The following is a 20,378-nucleotide window of genomic DNA, read 5'->3' as shown; positions in this document are numbered from 1 at the left end:
ATAACGGACAAGGATAGTACTGTTCTATTAGGGGCCAGCTGTTCCGTTCAGCAAAATACGGAATGCACACGGATGTCATCCGTATTTTTTGCGGACCGCAAAATACATACGGTCGTGTGCAAGAGGCCTATAAACCTGTATCTCGTGAGCCTTCTTAACAAAGCAAACATTGATGGTAACAGTGTCGGCTAATGCCAACTACTGTTATGGCCACTTGGTGGCACTGTTCCTCCATGAATGTCATTTAGGGCAGATGGGGAGATTTTTCTGTAATCTAAGGACTCGTTCACACACGTGTAGGTTAAAAACTGACATAGAACTGACAGGCGGCTTTTTTCAACATAACCACGTCAGTGCTTAGTAGTGCATATCGCCCACAGTGATCAGTGGTAATACATGGCTGCACTGTCTCCCACATTGAGAGCGCGCCATTCAGGATAACCATGGAAGCTCTCTAGCTATGACGTCTATAGGCCATAATTATGAATAAAGACGAGGATCTAGTGGATGCAATGTAGGTCCACATTGCAATTTCTATACGCCCCACCCATGATGGTTCTCCCATAGTGAACCTATTCATCGCCGAAAGCCCAGATCGGATGCAACACAGCAAGGACCGGATGACAAAGCCCCCGCCCTGCTGGTAATACATCTGAATACCAAAAATAGGTCTTTGAATGTATACAACGACAGGCACATTCACTTCATCGAGGCAAACAGATTTTAAATGATTCACTTTCCGCCTCCATTTGACCTGCTTTCCGTTCCTTTCCAAATTTTTCACCGGACAGAACAGTGGGATCTAGTGCGAAGCAAAAAAGCTGCAAACTAATGGAAAGCAGGACAAATGAAGTCCAAAGGTGAATCATTTTGGCTCAGATTGTACTCATCACGGTATACGTTTCACACTGGCGTTTTGGCTTTCCGTTTCTGAGATCCATTCAGGGCTCTCACACGCGGTCCAAAACGGATCAGTTTTACCCTAATGCATTCTGAACGGAAAATGATCCGCTCAGAATGCATCAGTTTGCCTCCGATCAGTCACCATTCCTCTCTGGAGGCGGACACGAAAACGCTGTCTGACGCGTTTTTCTGTCCGCCATGTGGTTTGGAGCAGGACGGATCCGTCCTGACACACAATGTAAGTCAATGGGGGCGGATCCGTTTTCTCTGACACAATAGAAAACGGATTCGTCCCCCATTGACTTTCAATGGTGTTCATGACGGATCCTACATGGCTATGGAAGACATAATACAACCGGATACGGAAGCGTTTTTGCAGATCCATGACGGATCCGCAAAAACACTAATGTTAAAGTATTCCAAGAAGCCCGGGGGCATTTGAAACGCAGTGTGAAAAGCCTAAATTGCCTATAAACTACAAGGCGAGGCAATGTCACCTCCTGCTGTGCCAAATATGCCGCCACCTTGTTCATGGTTGCCAACAGTCCCGAATTTGCAGGGACTGTTCCCAATTTTTTGAGTTTGCACGGACTATCTCGGGCAGAAAATGGGCAGGGCTTATGTACCGTTCCTGTACGGTTTCGGGGGTCGACTTGTCCCTAATTTACCAATTGCCATGCTGGTAAGTACTGTATGATTATTCCAGTTTTTGCAAATGGAGGCGTTATGATTAGTGTTGAGCGAACTTGTGTTTTAAGTTTGGCGTCTAAAGTTCGGGATCAGGTTATCGAAGAATCGCGTTATGGATTCCGCTACCCCGGACCAAGTTATGGCCCGTGGTTGCGGAATCCATAACGCGATTCTTCGATAACCTGATCCCGAACTTTAGACGCCGAACTTAAAACACAAGTTCGCTCAACACTAGTCATGATAACCCTATGACAAGACACGAGGTGGTGCAACCTGTGGTTAAAAAAAGGATTATAAATATATATATACTATATCTAGGCGATAAATTAGTACTAAGCCTTTCCTGTACTAAAACTTGCTAGAATGAAATCTCTAGCTCAGTCTAATTTACACTGGCTATAAGGAGAGGAAGGGCCATCAAAGAGAGACGCAACTTTCTAGAAAGCTACAGAATGGGGAGTACAAAGATGGCGGCCAATGGCTCCGAACGTAGATGAAGTCCTGGCTTTTGAGTGGAGCAAGAGAGCGCGTTTCCGGTGTCCGAATGACATTCTGCTCGAGCGGCGCCCAGGACGCATGCGCGGTGGAGAAAGTTCCCCGGCAAGATGGCGGCTCGCTGCTCCTCGCGTTGGTTCTCAGTCGCAGTATCTGGAGCTCGGGGACCGCTGCTCTCCGGGGTTCAGAGATGGCCTCGGGGTGAAGGAGCTCTGCTGCTGGCTGTGAGGGCGGCAGTAACCCGGACACCTGCAGGAGGTGAGTGCTGGAGGGACCTGGTTACCGGCCTCTGCTCCCATGTGTGCTGGACACTCAAGGTTATGCTTCTCTGGAGAGCTGGCAGGGCTGTAGCGGTCGTACTTGTGTAGAACCACAAATCCCAGCATGCCAATAGAGGCTTGATGGTCTTGCAGCTCTATAGCAACAGGTCTCATGTAAACATATATAGTTCAAGGGTCATCATTTTTCATGGGTGCTGCCGTGTACATGTGCAATTCCTCTACATTCACTGCATAGCAAGAATCTCATATATTCTGTGTATCGGTTCAAGATCTCTGCTTGCAGACACTGAATTCAGCCTCACTGTACAGTAATGAGCCACAGATTTTTTGCATGCATCACGTGATCATCCAATTTAAAGGGCTTGTCCCTTTGATGACCAATCCTCAGGATTTGCTGAATTCCAGCACCCTGCTCCCCCACCAGTTAACTGTCCGGCGCCGGAACTACAGCGCCATCCATTGTGTCCTGTCTACTGAAGTGAATGGTAACCAGCTCCGTCCACCACATAAGATGGACAGAGCTATGTAGTTCTTCGCCAGAGCTGCTCCGGAGTGGTTAATCGGCAGGGGGACGGGGTGTCAGACCCCTACTGATCAGATCCTGAGGATTAAAAATCCTGGACAACCCCTTTAATGACAGCAAGCAGAGATCTTGAACATTTATATACACAATGCAGTCTAAAGAATAAAAAATAAAAACTTTCATTATGTCAGGAAGAATGGTCATGTCCGGGCGCTGGGATGTCACTCCGTCGTGTTAACAAGGGTCCCATGTCCCCTTGCATGCTGCCCCTCTGTTCATAGTCTGTGGACGGCTGCCGATTGCTAAGCACAGCTCTCTGCAATCTCCATTATTTCTATGGCGTGTGAATGCGCTTGCTTGACCGCCGCTCCATTCATATGATCCCCTGGATCGGTGTTGAAGGGCTGTTCAGGTTATTAAAAGTATTTATAATATGATGATGCCCTATTGGCAGGATAGGGATAACGAATAGATCCAATTGCTTGAACCCCCACCGATCATGAGAACAGGGGGGGGGATACTTTGAAATGAATGGAGCGACTGGTCAGAAATGCGCTGGGCTGCTCCATTCCTTTCCATAGGACAGCCAGAAGCAGCTTGGCAGAGATAATGGAGCTTGGTCATCCAGCTGTTTCATTCATTTTGGGTTTTGGGGACCCCATTCTTACGATCAGTGGATGAACCGCCACAGATTTAGTAGTTATCCCCTACTAGCCTTGTTAAAACTAGAATACCCCTTTAAATTTATAACAAGCATCAGCAACCTCCAGCTGCTCTGAAACTACAACTCCCAGAATCCTCCTTTCACTTCTGTGGGAGGTACAAGAACAGCTGAGTAAGTGTGCATGCTGAGAGTTGTAGCTTCACAGCAGCTGGAGGGCTGAAGATTGCCGATCCCCGTTCTAGAAGTTGGCAGGGGTGGGACCGTCCGGCCTCTGTGGATTTGACCAGTGGCGGTTTATTATCAAGGGGAATCTCTATGGATCTTGTTTTCATCCTATAACGCCCAACTCCTCCTGTCTTTGTAGCCTTCTTAGGACGCGTCTCCCAGTTTCACACCAGTTCATCCGTTTCGAACAAGACAGATTATTACCAGGTCTTGGGGGTCCCGAAGAATGCGAGCCAGAAAGAAATCAAGAAGGCCTATTACCAGGTGGGCTTACTGACCCTGATGATCTTACCAGATGTCTGTCTCCTCGTGACCCGATTGCACCATGGGCCCAGTACTGACACCCCCAGCTCTTTTGATGTTGGATCACTTCATGCATTGATTAGTCAATGTTTTTCTTTCTTGTGAAATTGGCAAACAGGCCGCTGACCGTGCATTACCTATAGAGACCTCCTGTCCCTGATTCCTTCTGCCATACACCTGTCTGTCACCTCTTCTGACTCGTCTGCTCTAGTAATAGCCCTGCTGGATCATCTTTTCTTAGATCTCTGCATTGTGCCACCCCTCTATTATTCCTACTGGAAGTGTATGAACAAATTAACGGCTGGACACTACCATACCTTTATTTTAGTAGGGTGTATCCTTACACAGCCTGACACTGGCAGCATTGATCGAACAGTGGCTGAGTGTCTAGGAACTCTCCTCACTGGCAATGGGACTGGTAACACCCGGTTGTCATTTTATTTATACATTTTCGGGAAGAATAAAGGAGGAACGGTACAGTTTTCAGGGACTGCAGAATTGTTATATTACGCAGAAGGGAGCAGCGACTGGTCTACTTGAAAAGGGTTTTCTGAGATTATTTAACTGATGACTTATCCTCAGGATACGTCAGCAGTATCTGCACAGTGGGGGTCCGACACCAGGGAGCCCCGCTGATCAGCTGTTTGACAAGGCAGCGGCGCTCACAGTAGCTCTGCAGCCTTCTCAAAGCTTAGTCTAGGCCAGGCATGCTCAACCTGCGGCCCTCCGGCTGTTGAAAAACTACAACTCCCAGCATGCCCGAACAGCCTACAGCTATCAGTCTACAGCAGGGCATTGTGGGAGTTGTAGTTTTACAACAGCTGGAGGGCTGCAGGTTGAGCATGCCTGGTCTAGGCCATGTGACGTCACGTTTATCGGTCACGTGGCCTATGCGCAGCTCAGCCTCATTGAAATGACTGGTGGGGCTGAACTGCCATACCAAGCACGGCCACTATACAATGTACGGCGCTGTGCTTGGTTAGCAGAGAGAAGGCAGCGGCGCTACTGTGAGCGCTGGTGCCTTCTCAAACAGCTGATCGGAAGCAGCCCATCGTGTTGGACTCCGACCGATCAGATACTGATGACCTATCCTGAGGATAGGCCATCAGTAAAACAAAAAAATAAAAAATCCCGGAAAACTCCTTTAAATGGTACACAGACACCCACCTGCCATGGCTGGCTGCAGGAGAAGCTGAATTATTAGCTAGCTGATACGGTGGACAGAAGGGGCGTCTGGCAGCCCCTCATCTCCCCCACCGAATTGAAATAACATACAAAGTAAAATAAACGTGCCAAGTAGAAAGTCTGCGTCCCCTTTTTCCGTGTCTCAATCTTATTGCTGTCATTTTACATGGACTTCAGGGCGGACCGGCGTATATCGGTGTAGAAATATTGGTCTATGCTGCGTAGTATTATATACTTTTAGTGTCTCTTATAAACGTGATGTGATCTGCATCTCTCTGTTGCTTTAGCTGGCCAAAAAATACCATCCAGACACCAACAAAGAGGATCCTCAAGCCAAGGAGAAGTTCTCTCAGCTGGCTGAAGCCTACGAGGTAACTGATGTTGTGACGAGCTGCAGCACCACTAGTGCATTTTGGAAATTTCTGTCCTCATACATGTCCATACAGTGCATCTATGCACACAACTCGCATAAAAAAATAAAAATAAATCACAATTGGGTTTTTCTAAAAGTACACGTGGTGGGCCTGTTTTCTGAGTGGAGGGGGAGCTGCATTCTAGGGACCCGGCACAGCCAGTACAAAGTATATGGAGCCGTCTGTACAGTGTGTTCGTTCTGGAGGTCACGGCTCCGGCTAGTAGCTGGTTGGTGGGGCAGCAGGGTGTCAAACACTCCAACAGTCTCCTATTGATGATCTGTCCTAAGCATCGTTCATGGAAGTCCTGGAACGGCCCCTTTAAGGGAGAACGTTCAGCTGAAGAGCTGTAAATAAAATGCACTTTGTACATTTCCTAATTCTCTGTTCTGCCGGCAGGTTCTCAGCGATGAAGTGAAAAGGAAGCAGTATGATACATACGGCACCGCTGATTTTGCAGCAGGGGCCGGCGGAGGTGGCCAACAGTATTGGAGAGGTGGCCCCACTGTTGATCCAGAAGAACTGTTCCGCAAGATATTTGGGGAGTTCTCTGGGTCACCCTTCGGTGACTTTAATAATATCTTCGATCAGCCACAGGAGGTGAGTACTCCTCCAGCTCCCCGTGCGGGGATCAGCAGCCTCCGGTACTCCAGCTATTCTGAACCTACAACTCCCAGAATCCTCCCTTTTACTTTTATGGGAGCTACAATAACAGCCAAGTGTGCATGCTGGGAGTTGTAGTTTGACAGCAGCTGGAGTGCCGAAGGTTGCTGATCCCTGTTCTAGTGCCTTGTAAATGGGAGTCTACAAAAACTGACTGGTGGGGCCTTTTGAGACATAAGTCTGATTCTCTTCTTGCTCCCCGCAGTACATCATGGACCTCACATTTAATCAGGCAGCCAAGGGAGTGAACAAGGAGATGTCTTTTAGCATCACAGACACATGTGAGAGGTGCCATGGGAAGGGCAATGAACCCGGCACAAAACTTCAGCACTGTCACTACTGTAATGGCACTGGCATGGTAAGTCGGAATGGCTGACTGTAGGTGGGAAGGCTTTCTCTGCAGGTTGTTGCTGGCACTGTCTATGTTGTGTCAAGTATGACCCTTAAGGGTGTGTATCCGTCCATATAAAGTGGTGACCTATCGTTTGGAAATGCCATCACTTTGATTGGTGGGGCTCCCTCTAGGATCCCTAATGATCCCGAGAACGAAGGGGCCACGGCACGGATTCAGTGCTGCAGCCACTCCGCAATCTTTCCCTGCACAGTGGCACTGCTCGCCATCCAGCTGTGCAGGGAAACTGCAGCAACACCTACCTTTAAGTGAATAGGGCCACTGATCAGCAGTTGGACCCCTTCATTCTCAGGCTCAGTGGGGAGATCAAAACCCACTTGACCGTGGTAGTTCATCACTTCAGTAAATAGGATTACCCCTTTAATGCTGTCTTTAATGTTTAAACATTTTATATCGTGTGATATGCAGGAGACCATAAACACGGGTCCCTTTGTCATGCGATCGACATGTCGGCGTTGCGGTGGGAGGGGTACGACTATGACAAATCCATGTCTCTCCTGCCGGGGTAGTGGACAGACGAAGCAGAAGAAGTCTGTGACCGTGCCAGTACCTGCTGGTAAGTGCCGAGGGGGTGGAAGACAGCCCCTCATTCTGTACTATATTGAAGAGGTGTTTCACCTGTGTCCATCTCATCCTAAGGCCTCATGCACATGACCGTTGTTTTGGGTCCGCATCCGAGCTGCCGTTTTGGCGGCTCGGATGCAGACCCATTCATTTCAATGGGGCCGCAAAAGATGCGGACAGCACTCCGTGTGTTGTCCGCATCCGTGGCTCCGTTCCGCGGGCCCGCTAGCTAAAAAAATATAACATGTCCTATTCTTGTCCGCGCTTTGCGGACAAGAATAGGCATTTATATTGCCGGCTTCCGTTCCGCAAATTGCGGAAGGCAACACGGCGCCTTCCGTTTTTTATGGATCCGCGGTTTGCGCACCGCAAAAAACGGCGCGGTCGTATGCATGAGGCCTAAAGCTGCCTGGTCACTTCCATTATATTCTGTTCTGCAGATACAGGTGGGAAGCTTCCAGAGCTGGAGAATGCTTTTAATTAGTTCAGTTGAACAGTATCTTGTAGATTGCACAGGCTAGGCAATATCTTCTAGATTTTCCAGTACGTTTTCCTCTAAGATGTCCATGTGACCTAATAAGACTGGGGGTTTTTTTTCTACTTAATTTCCTGTTATTTAGGAAATCATTAATGTATATAATTATTTTCTGCAACAGGTGTGGAAGATGGGCAGACTGTGAGAATGCCAGTGGGCAAGAAGGAAATCTTCATTACATTTAGGGTTGGTACAGTTCTCCATCCGGTTGCTTTCAGTTGGTATCAACATCTTGCTGCTTTAAAGAGTTTGTTCCGAAATAATAAAAAAAAATATAACTGACAAGACCCTAAATGGTCTAAAATAAAATTGTATATTTACCCCTTGTGTGCCGCCAGACCAGTCGTCCTGCCTCTGCTCCTTTACAGACTGTAGCGGTCACAGTAGCACCGCGGCCTTCTCTCAGGCTCAGCAAGCACAGCAGCTGCGCTTGTTATTGCAGGCTCAGCCCCATTCACTTCAATAGGCCTGAGCTGCGCCTAGGCCATGTGACCGTTAAACCTGATGTCAGTGGTCTAGGCCAGGGATGGGCAAACTGTGGCTCTCCAGCTGTTGTAAAACTACAAATACCATCATGCCCTGCTGTAGGCTGATAGCTGTAGGCATACTGGGAGTTGTAGTTTTACAACAGCTGGAGAGCCGCAGTTTGCCCATCCCTGGTCTAGGCAAAGCTACTAGAAGGTGCGGCGCTACTGTGAGAGCCACTGCCTTCTCCAACAGCTGATCGGAGGGGGTCACGGGTGTCAGCCCCCCATGATGAGATATTGATGATCAGTAAAAAAAAACTGTCAGACAATCCTGTTTTAATAAGTTCAAAATGTTGTGACATATTGGATGCAATTCTGAATTCTGAGCAGCAGAGGGCAGTGTGTGACACCTAGTAGCAGATGTTGTTGCACGGCCTTGCGTCAGATAGATCTGGTGTATTCTCACTTTGCTTTGAGTAGTTGAAATTTATAAAGCATTAAAGTCCACTATATACAGTGTTAAATACAATATCTTTATTTTGTGCTATTTAGTTAGGGAATATTAATAATGTGTAATATGTGATACAGGTGCAGAAGAGTCCTATATTCAGACGCGACGGTGCCGATATCCATTCAGATCTGCAGGTTTCTATTGCTCAAGCTATCCTGGGTGGTACTGCCCGGGCACAAGGACTGTATGAACCCATTAATGTGGCGGTGAGTAGTTTAAAGGGGTTATCCAAGACTATAAAAAAGGCGCTCCCCCATATGTCGGACCCCTCACACTGAACATACTTACCTGGATCCCCGCTACAGTGCGCCGCTTCTAGTCCTCGTACCGCTTCTCCGTGTGCATGGATAAACATCCTGTGTCGACGGGGGGGAGCAGCCAATGGCAGGCGGGGATGGGGGGAGCCTTGCTAGTGTCACCCGCGATGCTAAGGAGGCTTCGTCCCCGTCAACGCCTGCCATCTGCTGCTCTCCCCCCGACACAGGATGTTTTTCCCTTTGTCCTATGACTGCACCAGGAGAGAGGATCTCTCCGCCCTAGACAGGAAACCCACAGATATTTAAGAAGAAGGGGCCTCTCCATTCCTCAGTGGTTTTCCTGTCCTGGGAGAGGATTCCTACTAGCATCTGCTGGGGAGTAGTTTCTCTCCAAGTTAACTCGTCGGCTGCGCTAGGGAGTATGCTGGGTGAGATCCCCGCTACGCGCTACCTGAAGAGGAGAGGGTGGCATACCTCTGGAGGATTCCCTTTCCTTTGTTTCTCCTGCCTAATGCGATCAGCGGTACGGTCGGGGAGGACGGGAGTGCAGGTATTGGGACATAGAGCTTCCCGTCCGTCGTATCGCGAGACCACAGAGCAAGGCTAGATCTCGCCTCCTTCGTCTCCTACTGCGCTGGAGCGCCGGAGAGTTGAATTTCCGGCCACATTAAGCCCAGCTAGAGCGGCCTGTGGATCCTTGCCAGAAGGAACAAATCCAAGGCGTGTGTGGACCTCTGTAGAGCATGGAGGAAGCTGGAGAGGCACAGAAGGAACAGTCTACCCCTGCACCTATGGTATGGTTGGAGGGGTATGTACGGCAGGGGGTTCTGTCCCCCTTATTGTTTTTTCTGTGACATGTGGGTTCATTATGGGATATTGTCTTTTATGAAAAACCCAGGAAGGTGTCTCCTAAAACTAATCATAAGGAATGTTGAATTTGTAAAGCCAAATTGCCCCCATCCTATGTTAAACTACTCTGTCGCTCCTGCATAAAAAACACTATAGCAGAAGAGTCCCCCTCAATGTTTAAATGCATGAAAAGGCTGATTAGAGCAGAAGTGGGTAATGCCCTTAAATCCCCAAAAAAGAAGCCCATAGAAGCAAAGACAGATCCCCTTCTGGGCAAAAATTCTCGGACGTTTCTAGTTCGGATGGAAATACCTTAATAGAAAGTGGGGGAAATTTCATCTGACTCCTCTTCGGATGAAGATAGAACCAGTAGACCGCTCTTTCCCATTCAGGACGTTGATCAACTTTTGAAAGCCGTTAGAGCTACAATGAATATTGATGACCCCAAGGAAGTAAGATCAGTACAGGACGTAATGTTTGAGGAGTTGGAAGGGAGAAAAAGAGATCTTTTTTTTTTATTATTCACAAGAATGTGACAGCTATGATAACGAACGAGTGGAAAAATCCAGACAAACGTAATTTTATTCCCTCGTCGGTTAAACGAAAATACCCCTTTGACTCTGCAGATTCAGCACTCTGGGACGTTGCACCAAAAATTGACGTGCCGATTGCTAAAGTTTTGCGCAGATCATCTTTGCCTTTTGCTGATCTAGGGCAGTTTAAGGACGCCATGGACAGGAGAGCTGATAGCTTCCTAAGGTGAACATAGGTTTAAGGGAGGCCCCCGCTGATTCCCAACATAGCGGCCACTTGTACTGCTAGGGCCCTTATCTTATGGGTGAAGCAGTTAGAAGACCAGAGCAGGGATGAGACTACTAGGGATCAGTTATTAGATTCTATCCATGTTATTGCCAAAGCAGCTGACTTTCTGGCGGATGCTACCGCTGACTCAGATTGTCTGCTAGGTCATCTTCCCTGGCTAATTCGGCTCACAGAGCCCTTTGGCTTAAGAATTGGTCAGGGGACGTGGCGCCTAAGAATAGACTTTGTAGTATTCCATGTGAAGGAAAATACTTGTTCGGGTCTGCCTTAGATGATATCCTTGAAAAAGCAGGACATAGGAAAAAAGGGTTTCCCTCTTCCTTTCGTAAGCAGAATCCCTCCTTTCGTCAGAATAGTAGATTTTCAGGTTCAGAGAAGAGCCCGAATAAGAATTTCAAGTGGAAGTTCTCTTCTAAATCCAAAGGACTGTCATATGGTAGTCCTAGACATCAGGGACGCGTATTATCATCTCCCAATATTCCCGTCTCATGAGAAATTCTTGAGTGGCACTGAAGGTACAGGGATGTCTGAAGCATTTTCAGTTCCAGGTACTACCCTTTGGAATTTCCATGGCGCCGCGGATCTTCACAAAGCTCGTAGCGGAAATCGCTGCTCATATAAGAGAAAGGGACATCCTGTTTGTGCCATATCTGGACGATTTCCTGATTATAGCAGTCCGAACAAGCCTGTCTCACCCAGATGAACTAGTGATCTGCATTCTGATGGATAATCAATGTGGAAAAGTCCAGGATGGTCCCTCAGAAGGTTCAACAATTCCTGGGCATATTACTGGACTCTACATCTCAGAAATCTCTTCTGCCACCAGAGACTAAGGTCGGTGGTACGTCAGCTTATTCAGTTTCCTTCGCTGTCTATCAGAAGGGGCATGTCGGCTCTGGAAACTCTGGCCTACTGCATTCCAGCGGTTCCATGGGATCAGGCTCACTCCAGGAGCCTTCAAGGGGAGATTCTCCAGTCTTGATCAGGGAAGGTACAGGAGTTAGACAGAAAGTTTTCAATTTCCAGGCAGAAGGGGGGGGGGGGGTTCCCTGTAGGGATGTGGACCCAATAGTAGTAACTACAGATGCCAGTCCTGTTGGCTGAGGAGCTCTTGTCCAGGGCAGAGTTTTGCAGGGCCCTTGGGACAGCCTCTCAAATGTTAGAGTTGATGGCGGTTCTTGTAGCCTTGCAGGAGATTTTGCCCTTGCTCGAGAACCAGCATCTAAAAAGTTTTGTCAGACTATGGTTCCGTCGTAGCTTATCTGAATCGTCAGAGAGGGACCAGGTCCAAAGAATTACAGCAGATAGCTGCTCAAATTTTTTCCCTGATAGAAGGAAGAGTCCTGTCATTGTCGGCCCTTCATATCAGAGGAGCGGACAATCAACAGGTGGATTTTCTAAGTCGCCACAAACTAGAGCAGAGAGAGTGGTCTTTGAATCAGGGTTTTTTCTCCCAGCTAGTACAGCTTTGGGGGGGAGCCATCGGTGGATCTTTGCTACAAGATCCAACAGAAAGGTGGAAAAGTTGTTTTTTTTCCCCTCTTTTCGAGATGCCTTCCTTCAGCAGTAGATGCCTTTCTACAGCCGTGGGACCAAGGTCTTCTCTATGCATTCCCGCCTATTCAGTTAATCTCCAGGGTTCTCAAGAAAATAAGGGAGGACAGGGCTTCGGTGATCATGATGGCACCTTTTTGGCCCCGTCGTGCTTGGTTCACGTGGCTGAGGCTTCTCTCAGTCAGGGAGCCTTGGGTGCTACCAGAGATCCCGGACTTATTAAACCAGGGACCAGTCATCCACCCTCCGGTAAAGGGCCTTCACTTGACGGCCTGGTTTTTGAAAGGTCACTGCTAATGCATAAGGGTTTGTCTGAATCGGTTATTTCCACTCTGCTTAAAAGTAGGAAGCCGGTAACCACCAGGATCTATGCTAGAACCTGCGCGGCTTTCTTTGCTTTCCTGGAAATTGATCTCTATTTTCCCTGATTGTTCTCTCTATTCCCAGGATTTTGCCGTTTCTTCAGAGGGGTCTAGAGAAAGGCCTTTTCCTTAGTACTTTAAAGGTCCAGATTTTGGCTTTAAGCGTTCTGTTTGACGTTAGGTTGGCTGTTCATCCCCTTATGAGATTTTGTAAAGCGATAGCAAGGGACATGCCGACTAGGGTTTTACAGGTTTTTCCCTGGGACCTAAATCTAGTACTGCAGAGTATGATGAAAGGACCCTTTGAACCCATTTCTGAGATCTCTATCAGAATGTTGACCCATAAATGTGCCTTTTTGGTGGCAATCACGTCAGCTAGAAGGATAGGGGAGATCCAGGCCTTGTCCATCAATCCCCCATATACTTCCATCCAGGAGGATAGAATTTTCCTTAGACCAGACCCAGCCTTCCTTCCCAAAGTAGTATCTAACTTCCATAAGTCCCAAGAGGTAATTCTCCCGTCCTTCGGTACCAACCCCAGGTGTCAGAAGGAGTTGGAATCTAGTTACTTGGACGTTAGGAGATGTGTTCTAGCTTACCTGGATGCTGCTAGGGATTGGAGGAAGTCTGGTGCCTTGTTTTGTTCAATATTCAGGTCCTAATAAAGGGAAGGCTGCCAGCAAAAGTTCCATAGCCAGGTGGATTAAACAGGCTGTCTAGCTTATGTTTCCTTACAGAAACCAGTCCCTGTGGGTTGGACGGCACACTCCACAAGATCGGTATCTACTTTGTGGGCAGGGAGAGCAGATGCGTCCATCCACGATATTTGCAAAGCAGCTACCTGGTCTTCTGCTCTAACCTTCTATCGGCACTATAGACTGGACCTCTCTTCTGTCTCTGATCTGTCTTTTGGTCGTAAGGTCTTGCAGGCTGTTATCCCTCCCTAATATCTTTATCTCTGAGATCTCTCCTGGTGCTGTCATAGGACCAAGGGAAAAATGATAATTACTCTTACCGGTAATTTGATTTTCCAGAGTCCATGACAGCACCCTTATATTTCCTACCTTGGTTTGGTGTTGGTGATGGGTCTTGGTTATGGTACACAGGGTGCGCAGAAAAAAAAAAAACATATTTTTTTTTCTCAATGAATTAAACAAAAAGGATTTGGATGAATTAGAAGGATGGTTATCGGGGATGCTCTTTTTTGTCTCTGAAAACTACTGAGGAATGGAGAGGCCCCTCCTTCTTAAATATCTGTGGGTTTCCTGTCGTGGGCGAAGGATCCTCTCTTGGTGCTGTCATGGACTCTGGAAAATCAAATTACCGGTAAGAGTAATTATTATTTTCATCTTCGCGCAGGGAGAAGTGGCAGCAGCGCTACGGGGAGCCAGGTAAGTATATTCAGTGTGAGGGGCCCAGGCATATGATGGATATTTTTTAGTCTCGGATAACCCTTTAAATATTATTTTATAACATTTATTATTTTATTCTGATTATAATTGATTTTTATTTTACTTTTCTTATTATTCTTGTATATTTTTTTTACCATTAATGTTTATAATATAGTATACTTTTATTTTTATTTTTTATTTTATTGTTTTATTTGTATGATATTATATTGATATTGTCTACCTGTCTGATTCTTCATTTCTGTGCATCTCAGATACCTTCTGGCACACAGGCAGATCAGAGTATCAGAATCAGCGGCAAAGGCATAGCAAGAGTGAACAGTTATGGTTTCGGAGACCACTACATACACATAAAGCTTAAAGTTCCTCGGTGAGTGGATTGGAGAGTGATTTGGATGCTCCCGACACTTTGGCGCTCGGACCATTCAGTTCACTCTCTCTGTTTTGCTCTAGACAATTGAACGACAGGCAGCGGGCGCTGATGCTGAGCTTTGCTGAAGAAGAAACGGACGTGGAAGGCACGGTAAATGGCATCACCAACACAACTACAGGTACGTGAGAGCCATAATCCAAGCAGATGTCACGTGGGGTACGGAAGATATGTAGATGATGTGCAAAACCTTTAACAAATCTCATCTACCTGCTGCAGAGAGATTCCACACGCACTGATCTGTGGTGCCGATGTTTACAATATCTACAGCATGTCGATTTCTGCTCTAAATTATCACCACATATTTCATCCCTCTTGATGTAGAGGGTTGAAATGCACTGCAAAACCTGCATTTTGCAGCAGAAAAATCCCCCCTGTGTGCAGGTAGTTTTAAAGGAATTTGTAACATCTGGACATTTATAGCATATCTAAAGGATATGCTATAATTATCTATCCGGTGCCGTTTCCATCTCTGGGACCCGCTTCTGTCTCAAGAATGGAGCCTCATTGCACACTGCCCAGAATAGAGAAGTGGCCGCCAAAGCATGGCTCCCTTCATTCACCACTATGGGACTTCCTATGAATAGTTAATAATGGCGGGGAAGTGTCAAGAAGGGCAAAACATCTGTGGTGAACGCCATAATAGAAAAAAAAAATTTTTTAAAAACACGATTCTCCATTTTATTTTTATTTTTTGTCTCCTTCTCCCCTAAAAAATAGGATAGGACTGTTCTATTATGGGCCGCACGTTCCATAAATTGCGGAATGCACACTTTTATTTATATATATATATATATATTATTTTTTTTGCATTCAATTTTTATATTCTGTGGGACCGAAATGAAAACAGTCACTGCGGTAATATCGCTGTAGTGTGTAGGGACTAAGACCCATATGGGAAGCGCCAGTCTTTAATAAATGACCCCCCAATGTTTTATTTGACTGAAAGGCATCTTTATGATGCCAAAGTGCCCTTCCTGACAATGTGCACCTATGATGGGCACACTCTCAACAACCCACTTATCAGGGTTTTCCGCTAGGATGTCCCATTTTCTGTGGGAGCGGTGAAGATGGCTGCTCGCTGCTATCTCCAGCACTCCCATAGAGAATGAACGGAGCAGCAGGGGGCACGGCCGCTCCATCAGATTTGGGGGGGGGGAACGGCGACCCCGTTCTTGCTGGGCAACTAAGAGATATTACTGCATGGGGCAGCAAGGAGACATTATAATGTATGGGGGCAATAAGGAAACACGAGTACATGTTTTGAGTGGTTTTTTTTGTTTTTTTTTTCTAAATTGGCATTTATCACAATATATCGTTATCGTGATACATTTCTTAATATCGTGAGTACAGTACGTTAGACCCTCCATCAGATAGGAACTGACTGCACCATAAGGCTAGGGCCACACTGCGACATGTTGCATCTGAATCAACCCTAAGACCTTAATAATCATGCATTTTTTTGCTTGTTTGCATGCTACCAGGCTTGCGCTCACATAGCTTTACGGATGTGGTGCACGGAGTGGATGAACAACGTTAGGCAGTTATTTCTATTTCCTGACATTTCATTGCGCAGTTTGATTCATGACTTGTGATGGGAGAAGGTGGTCGGGGCTGCTGAGGGTCTGACGCCTGTTTACTGTTTGTGCCCACTAGGCAGTGCACGGCAGAGCTCTGCAGCTGATGAGGAGAGGCCTGAGGCTGAGCAGGCAGGGGAAAACAAGGAGGGATTCCTAAGCAAACTAAAGAAAATGTTTAGTTCTTGACGGTAGGAATTAGCCGTTTCTATTTCTCTGATCTAGAACCGCTCTCATGTCTCGCAGCTACATCTTATAGGGTGTAACTGTGCATGGTATGTGGAATCAGTCAGTGTCGCCTCATCCCGGGGTTCTGATTTGATTGCACATGCAGTGGACAACATGATATTGTACACCCTGCGGAGGGTAAATTACAGTATGGAGAGAACTGATATCCGTGCAGGAAATCTGTTATTAGAAATGTCCTGCCTAAGCTCATGTCCCAGACGCTCATGTCTACCAGCTGCAGCTTTCTGCTAACATCTGAGGTTTTAGTAATGCATATATGAATGAGTTCACTTCATGTTTGAGGCCATAAAGGTTTCTTTGTGTCAAAAGGGGTTGTGTCACTTCAGCAAGTGGCATTTATCGTGTAAAGAAAGTTAGAGGTTCTGCAGTTTGTTTAAACTAATGATCTATCCTCTGGATAGATCATCAGTTTCTGATCAGTGGGGGTCCGACACCCGGGACCCCCGCCGGTCAGCTGTTTGAGAAGGCAACGGCGCTCCAGCAGCGCTGCGGCCTTCTCGCTGTTTACCGCCGGCCCAGTGACGTCACGACTTGTATCAACTGGCCTGGGCGCGGCTAAGCTCCATTCAAGTGAACAGAGCTTAGCCGCGACCAGGCTAAACTGCAGAACCGCTTTAATACAAGGCACTTACTAATGTATTGTGATTGTCCATATTGCCTCCTTCACTGGCTGCATTCATTTTTTCCATCACATTATACTCTGTTCATTTCTAGCAGTTACAACCACCCTGCAATCCAGCAGCGGTGGCCGTGCTTGCACACTATAAAAAAAAAAAAGCACCAATGTCTCTAGCCGTGACCATGGGAGCGCACATAGACGCGCATGCACAGCAGCTCTCATCCCGGCCTCTTTGTATCTGCGCTGCAGCGGTGGCTGTAACCTCTGGATACGAGCAGTGTTATAATGTAATGGAAAAATGAATCAAGCCAGCAAAGGAGGCAATATGGACAATCCCAATACATTAGTAAGTGCCTTGTATTAACTTTCTCTACGTGATAAATGGGCACAGACCCATTTCGTAACAGAATACGTACAGCAGATCCTTGGTTGCGGACCACAGAATGGATACGGTCGTATGCATGAGCTCTATATCATAGCCATATTGAAAGTTTTGATGAGTGCTTAGACCCCCACAATTGCTAAAATGAGGAGAGAAGTGTGCACATATCGCGCGCTTTCTTTTCTCGCTGCAGGGGATGGTTCAGTAGAAACTCTATGGGCCTGTCTCGATTCTGTCTTCTGCAGCGAGGAGAGAGACATGTGTGCGCTTCTTTCACATGGTTCTAGCAGTTGATGGGGGTCTCAGCACTCAGACCCATACCAGTTAAAACTTTTGATGCCTGTATGACACATCAAAAACGTTACCAAAATTAAAGAGGTTTCTGAACCCCCTGCTAAAAGAGTGAATGCTTGAAAACCGCATACAACAAAGAAGAAAAACACTAAACTCATGAAAGTCCCTCCATTCTAGCACCGAGGCTCCAGCCCCTACTGCTTCTGGTCCCCGCAGGCCAAAATGATGATTTCTCGTCTCCTCTACTGCAGCCATTCATTCTGAGAACCAGCACCAGTGGGTAGTGAGCCTTGGCACTGGAACAGAGGGACTTTCATATGTTTTTTATTTTATTTTTTCAATTCATTGTATGCAGTTTTCCAACATTCACTCATTTTGGGGTTTGGTCAACCACTTTTAAGGGTACAGCCACATAGAGTTTTTTGGACAAAGTATTGAGACCGACTGTCAAAATCAGAAGTAGAGTCAAACGGAATTGGTAATATAAAGGAACAATTTGTTTCTCTATCCTGGTGGGTCCACTTCTGGGATTTGGCTGAAAATCCTCCGGGCAGATCTGCCTCAAATCTTCCTCCCAAAAAAAAATCTTTTGTGGCTGTACCCTAAAGGTGTATTCTCACACAGCAGATGTTTTGCAGAGATTTCTGCCTGAAGACTATGTGCTCTGTGCAGGAAAATAATCCAATTTGTATAGAATTTCTCTGTTGGCGTACATAAAGTCCTCCTTGCACATTAGATGGACATCCTGAGATGGAAATGAAAAGAACACCAGGGGGCGCCACAATAAATATTCAAAACTATCATAGATCTATTTTATTTTTTTTTCCAGTCTTGTCATGAATTGGAATAATGACTATTGTGCTGCACACTTAGATACATTGTAACATCCATTTAATATTTGTATTCTGCAGGAAAGAGATCATCCGGAAACTAACATAGTTTGGACCCTCCGTGGAGACAAGCAGCCTTGTATTCTGGCGCCATTGCATCTGTAACGTGCCCGGGTGGACAAGCAAGACTCCTCGGTCTGCCGAATTTCTATACAAAGCCCCATAATGCAGGAATGGTCCCTGTTTTGTAGATGAAGGACTTTCCAGGACATTGACTAATCAGATGTGTGTCTTTTAGATTTGGTGCCTCCCTGTAATTCAGATCTTATACAATCCTGTGCGCCGTCTCTACTAGTGTATAATATGTGGGGGGGGGTCTCTAGTTAATATACATGTAATATATTTTAATGATCTCTGGTATTTGGATCACATACACCATACAGTGTGGTGCTCTGCTCCAGGTTGTTACTGAGCGGCATGGTAGACATATATAACATTGACCGTAAAGTTCCTTTTATATGGGATGATAGAGCAGATAGTCAGGAAGGAGGCGTTCCTTCCTGACAATCTGCTGATCGCTGGCGGAGGAGAATGCTGCATTTACATGCAGTGATCTCCTCCACAGTATGGGGAGGAGCGATCGCTGATACCATTGCTCTTCCCCATAAGGACTCGTTTGCAGGCAGAAGATCCTGTTTACACCGCACAATCTGCTGCCGGTTAACTATCATTTTTGCGTGCGCACAAACGATCGCATTACCCGATGAACAACTGCCCGATCATCTCTAACAAGCGTTACCATGAATACTAGTTAGCGATAATCTGTGATTCTATGCCTGTGTTCTCTAGTCTTTTCATAATGTGTATTTGGTTACTCAGATATGCCGTGGCACCTTAATTAATATTTTATAGTATACAGCAGGGTAGAGACTCGCAGTATAGGATAGCATCCCGGCTTTATGTTCTAGACCAGAGATGCCCAACCTGTGGCCCTCCAGCTGTTGCAAAACTACTCCTCCCAGCATGCCTGTACAGCATACAGCAGCACTGTCTGCCTTCAACTTTGTACAGTGTCAGGCGCTGCAGCAGCCCGAAACAGCTGAACTTGGGGTGTGTCGGGTGTCAAAACTGATATTTGTGACCTGGCCGGAGGAGATGTTTATCAATATCTGTAGCCTGGAGATTCCCTTTTAAATGTGAAATGTTCTGTCATGGAGTTTCCCTTTAATTTTTCCTGCGATGTTTCGGTATATTCAGGTCCGTGTGTTGTTCTCATGTCTTGTCTGAACCTGCCGCTGTATGTAACATCTTTGGAGCAGTGCACCGTGCAGGCGATAACCTGGGCCCAGTGACCTTTCTCTGATAGGGAATAGTTGCAATAAAATGGAGACTGTGGGTAATCCATGAGACGACTTAGACTCGTCACTGTTCATATTTGAGATGTTTCGCTGCTGAATTTGTTCGTAATTGCACATAAACCCTCTGCCGTTCAATGTCCATTGTGGTATTTTTGGTTGGGTGTCCTGGCTGTGTCACTGTGCGTTCACATTTGTCACAGGATTAGGGATCATGCACATGACTGTATGTAGTCTGCGGTCCGCAAAAAGAAACTGATGACATCTGTGTGACATCCCTGTTGCATTTGGTTTTGTTTTTTTGCAGATCCATTGTAACATGGCTGTCCTTGTCTGCATAATGGACAAGTCTAGGACATGTTGTTTTTTATTTGCAGACAAAGACTGGCGTTGTACGGACATACAGAAGTGAATGCACATGGAGTCGTTTCATGGAAATGAAAGGCTATTCTAGGTGTGGTGGTCTTAGGGCCCGGATCCGCAAAAAAAAAAAAAAGTAATCCGTGTTTGTTTTTGTTTTTTTGCAGATCCATTGTAACAATGCCTGTCCTTCTC

At 46.5% G+C, this 20,378-nt stretch overlaps 1 protein-coding gene across 2 annotated transcripts; it reads left to right on the top strand.

Moving 5' to 3' along the window:
- Positions 1–2,172: 2,172 nt before the first annotated feature.
- DNAJA3 (DnaJ heat shock protein family (Hsp40) member A3) lies at positions 2,173–19,965 on the top strand. Of its 2 annotated transcripts, XM_044304092.1 has the most exons (12): positions 2,173–2,346; positions 3,921–4,045; positions 5,557–5,640; positions 6,082–6,282; positions 6,551–6,703; positions 7,166–7,313; positions 7,978–8,042; positions 8,912–9,040; positions 14,342–14,457; positions 14,541–14,638; positions 16,174–16,285; positions 18,550–19,965. In XM_044304092.1, exons 1-11 carry the CDS (start codon positions 2,199–2,201, stop codon positions 16,281–16,283), a joined length of 1,377 nt encoding a protein of 458 aa, XP_044160027.1. In that variant the 5' UTR covers positions 2,173–2,198; the 3' UTR covers positions 16,284–16,285; positions 18,550–19,965. The 2 variants fall into 2 exon arrangements, with proteins under 2 accessions (XP_044160027.1, XP_044160028.1); XM_044304093.1 differs by lacking the exon at positions 16,174–16,285.
- Positions 19,966–20,378: the final 413 nt, after the last annotated feature.

The sequence above is a fragment of the Bufo gargarizans genome, chromosome 8, assembly GCF_014858855.1.
Source record: "Bufo gargarizans isolate SCDJY-AF-19 chromosome 8, ASM1485885v1, whole genome shotgun sequence".
NCBI classification, from domain to species: Eukaryota; Metazoa; Chordata; class Amphibia; order Anura; family Bufonidae; genus Bufo; species Bufo gargarizans.
This window is presented reverse-complemented; position numbering and strand designations above follow the sequence as displayed.

What these genes read in the sequence shown, in the direction of transcription:
- DNAJA3 (XM_044304092.1), top strand. Translation starts at nt 2,199, where the DNA reads ATGGCGGCTCGCTGCTCCTCGCGTTGGTTCTCAGTCGCAGTATCTGGA. An exon ending in GACCGTGCCAGTACCTGCTG is followed by an intron (nt 7,314 to 7,977) that starts GTAAGTGCCGAG and finishes TTTCTGCAACAG; the next exon opens with GTGTGGAAGATGGGCAGACT. An exon ending in ATAAAGCTTAAAGTTCCTCG is followed by an intron (nt 14,458 to 14,540) that starts GTGAGTGGATTG and finishes GTTTTGCTCTAG; the next exon opens with ACAATTGAACGACAGGCAGC.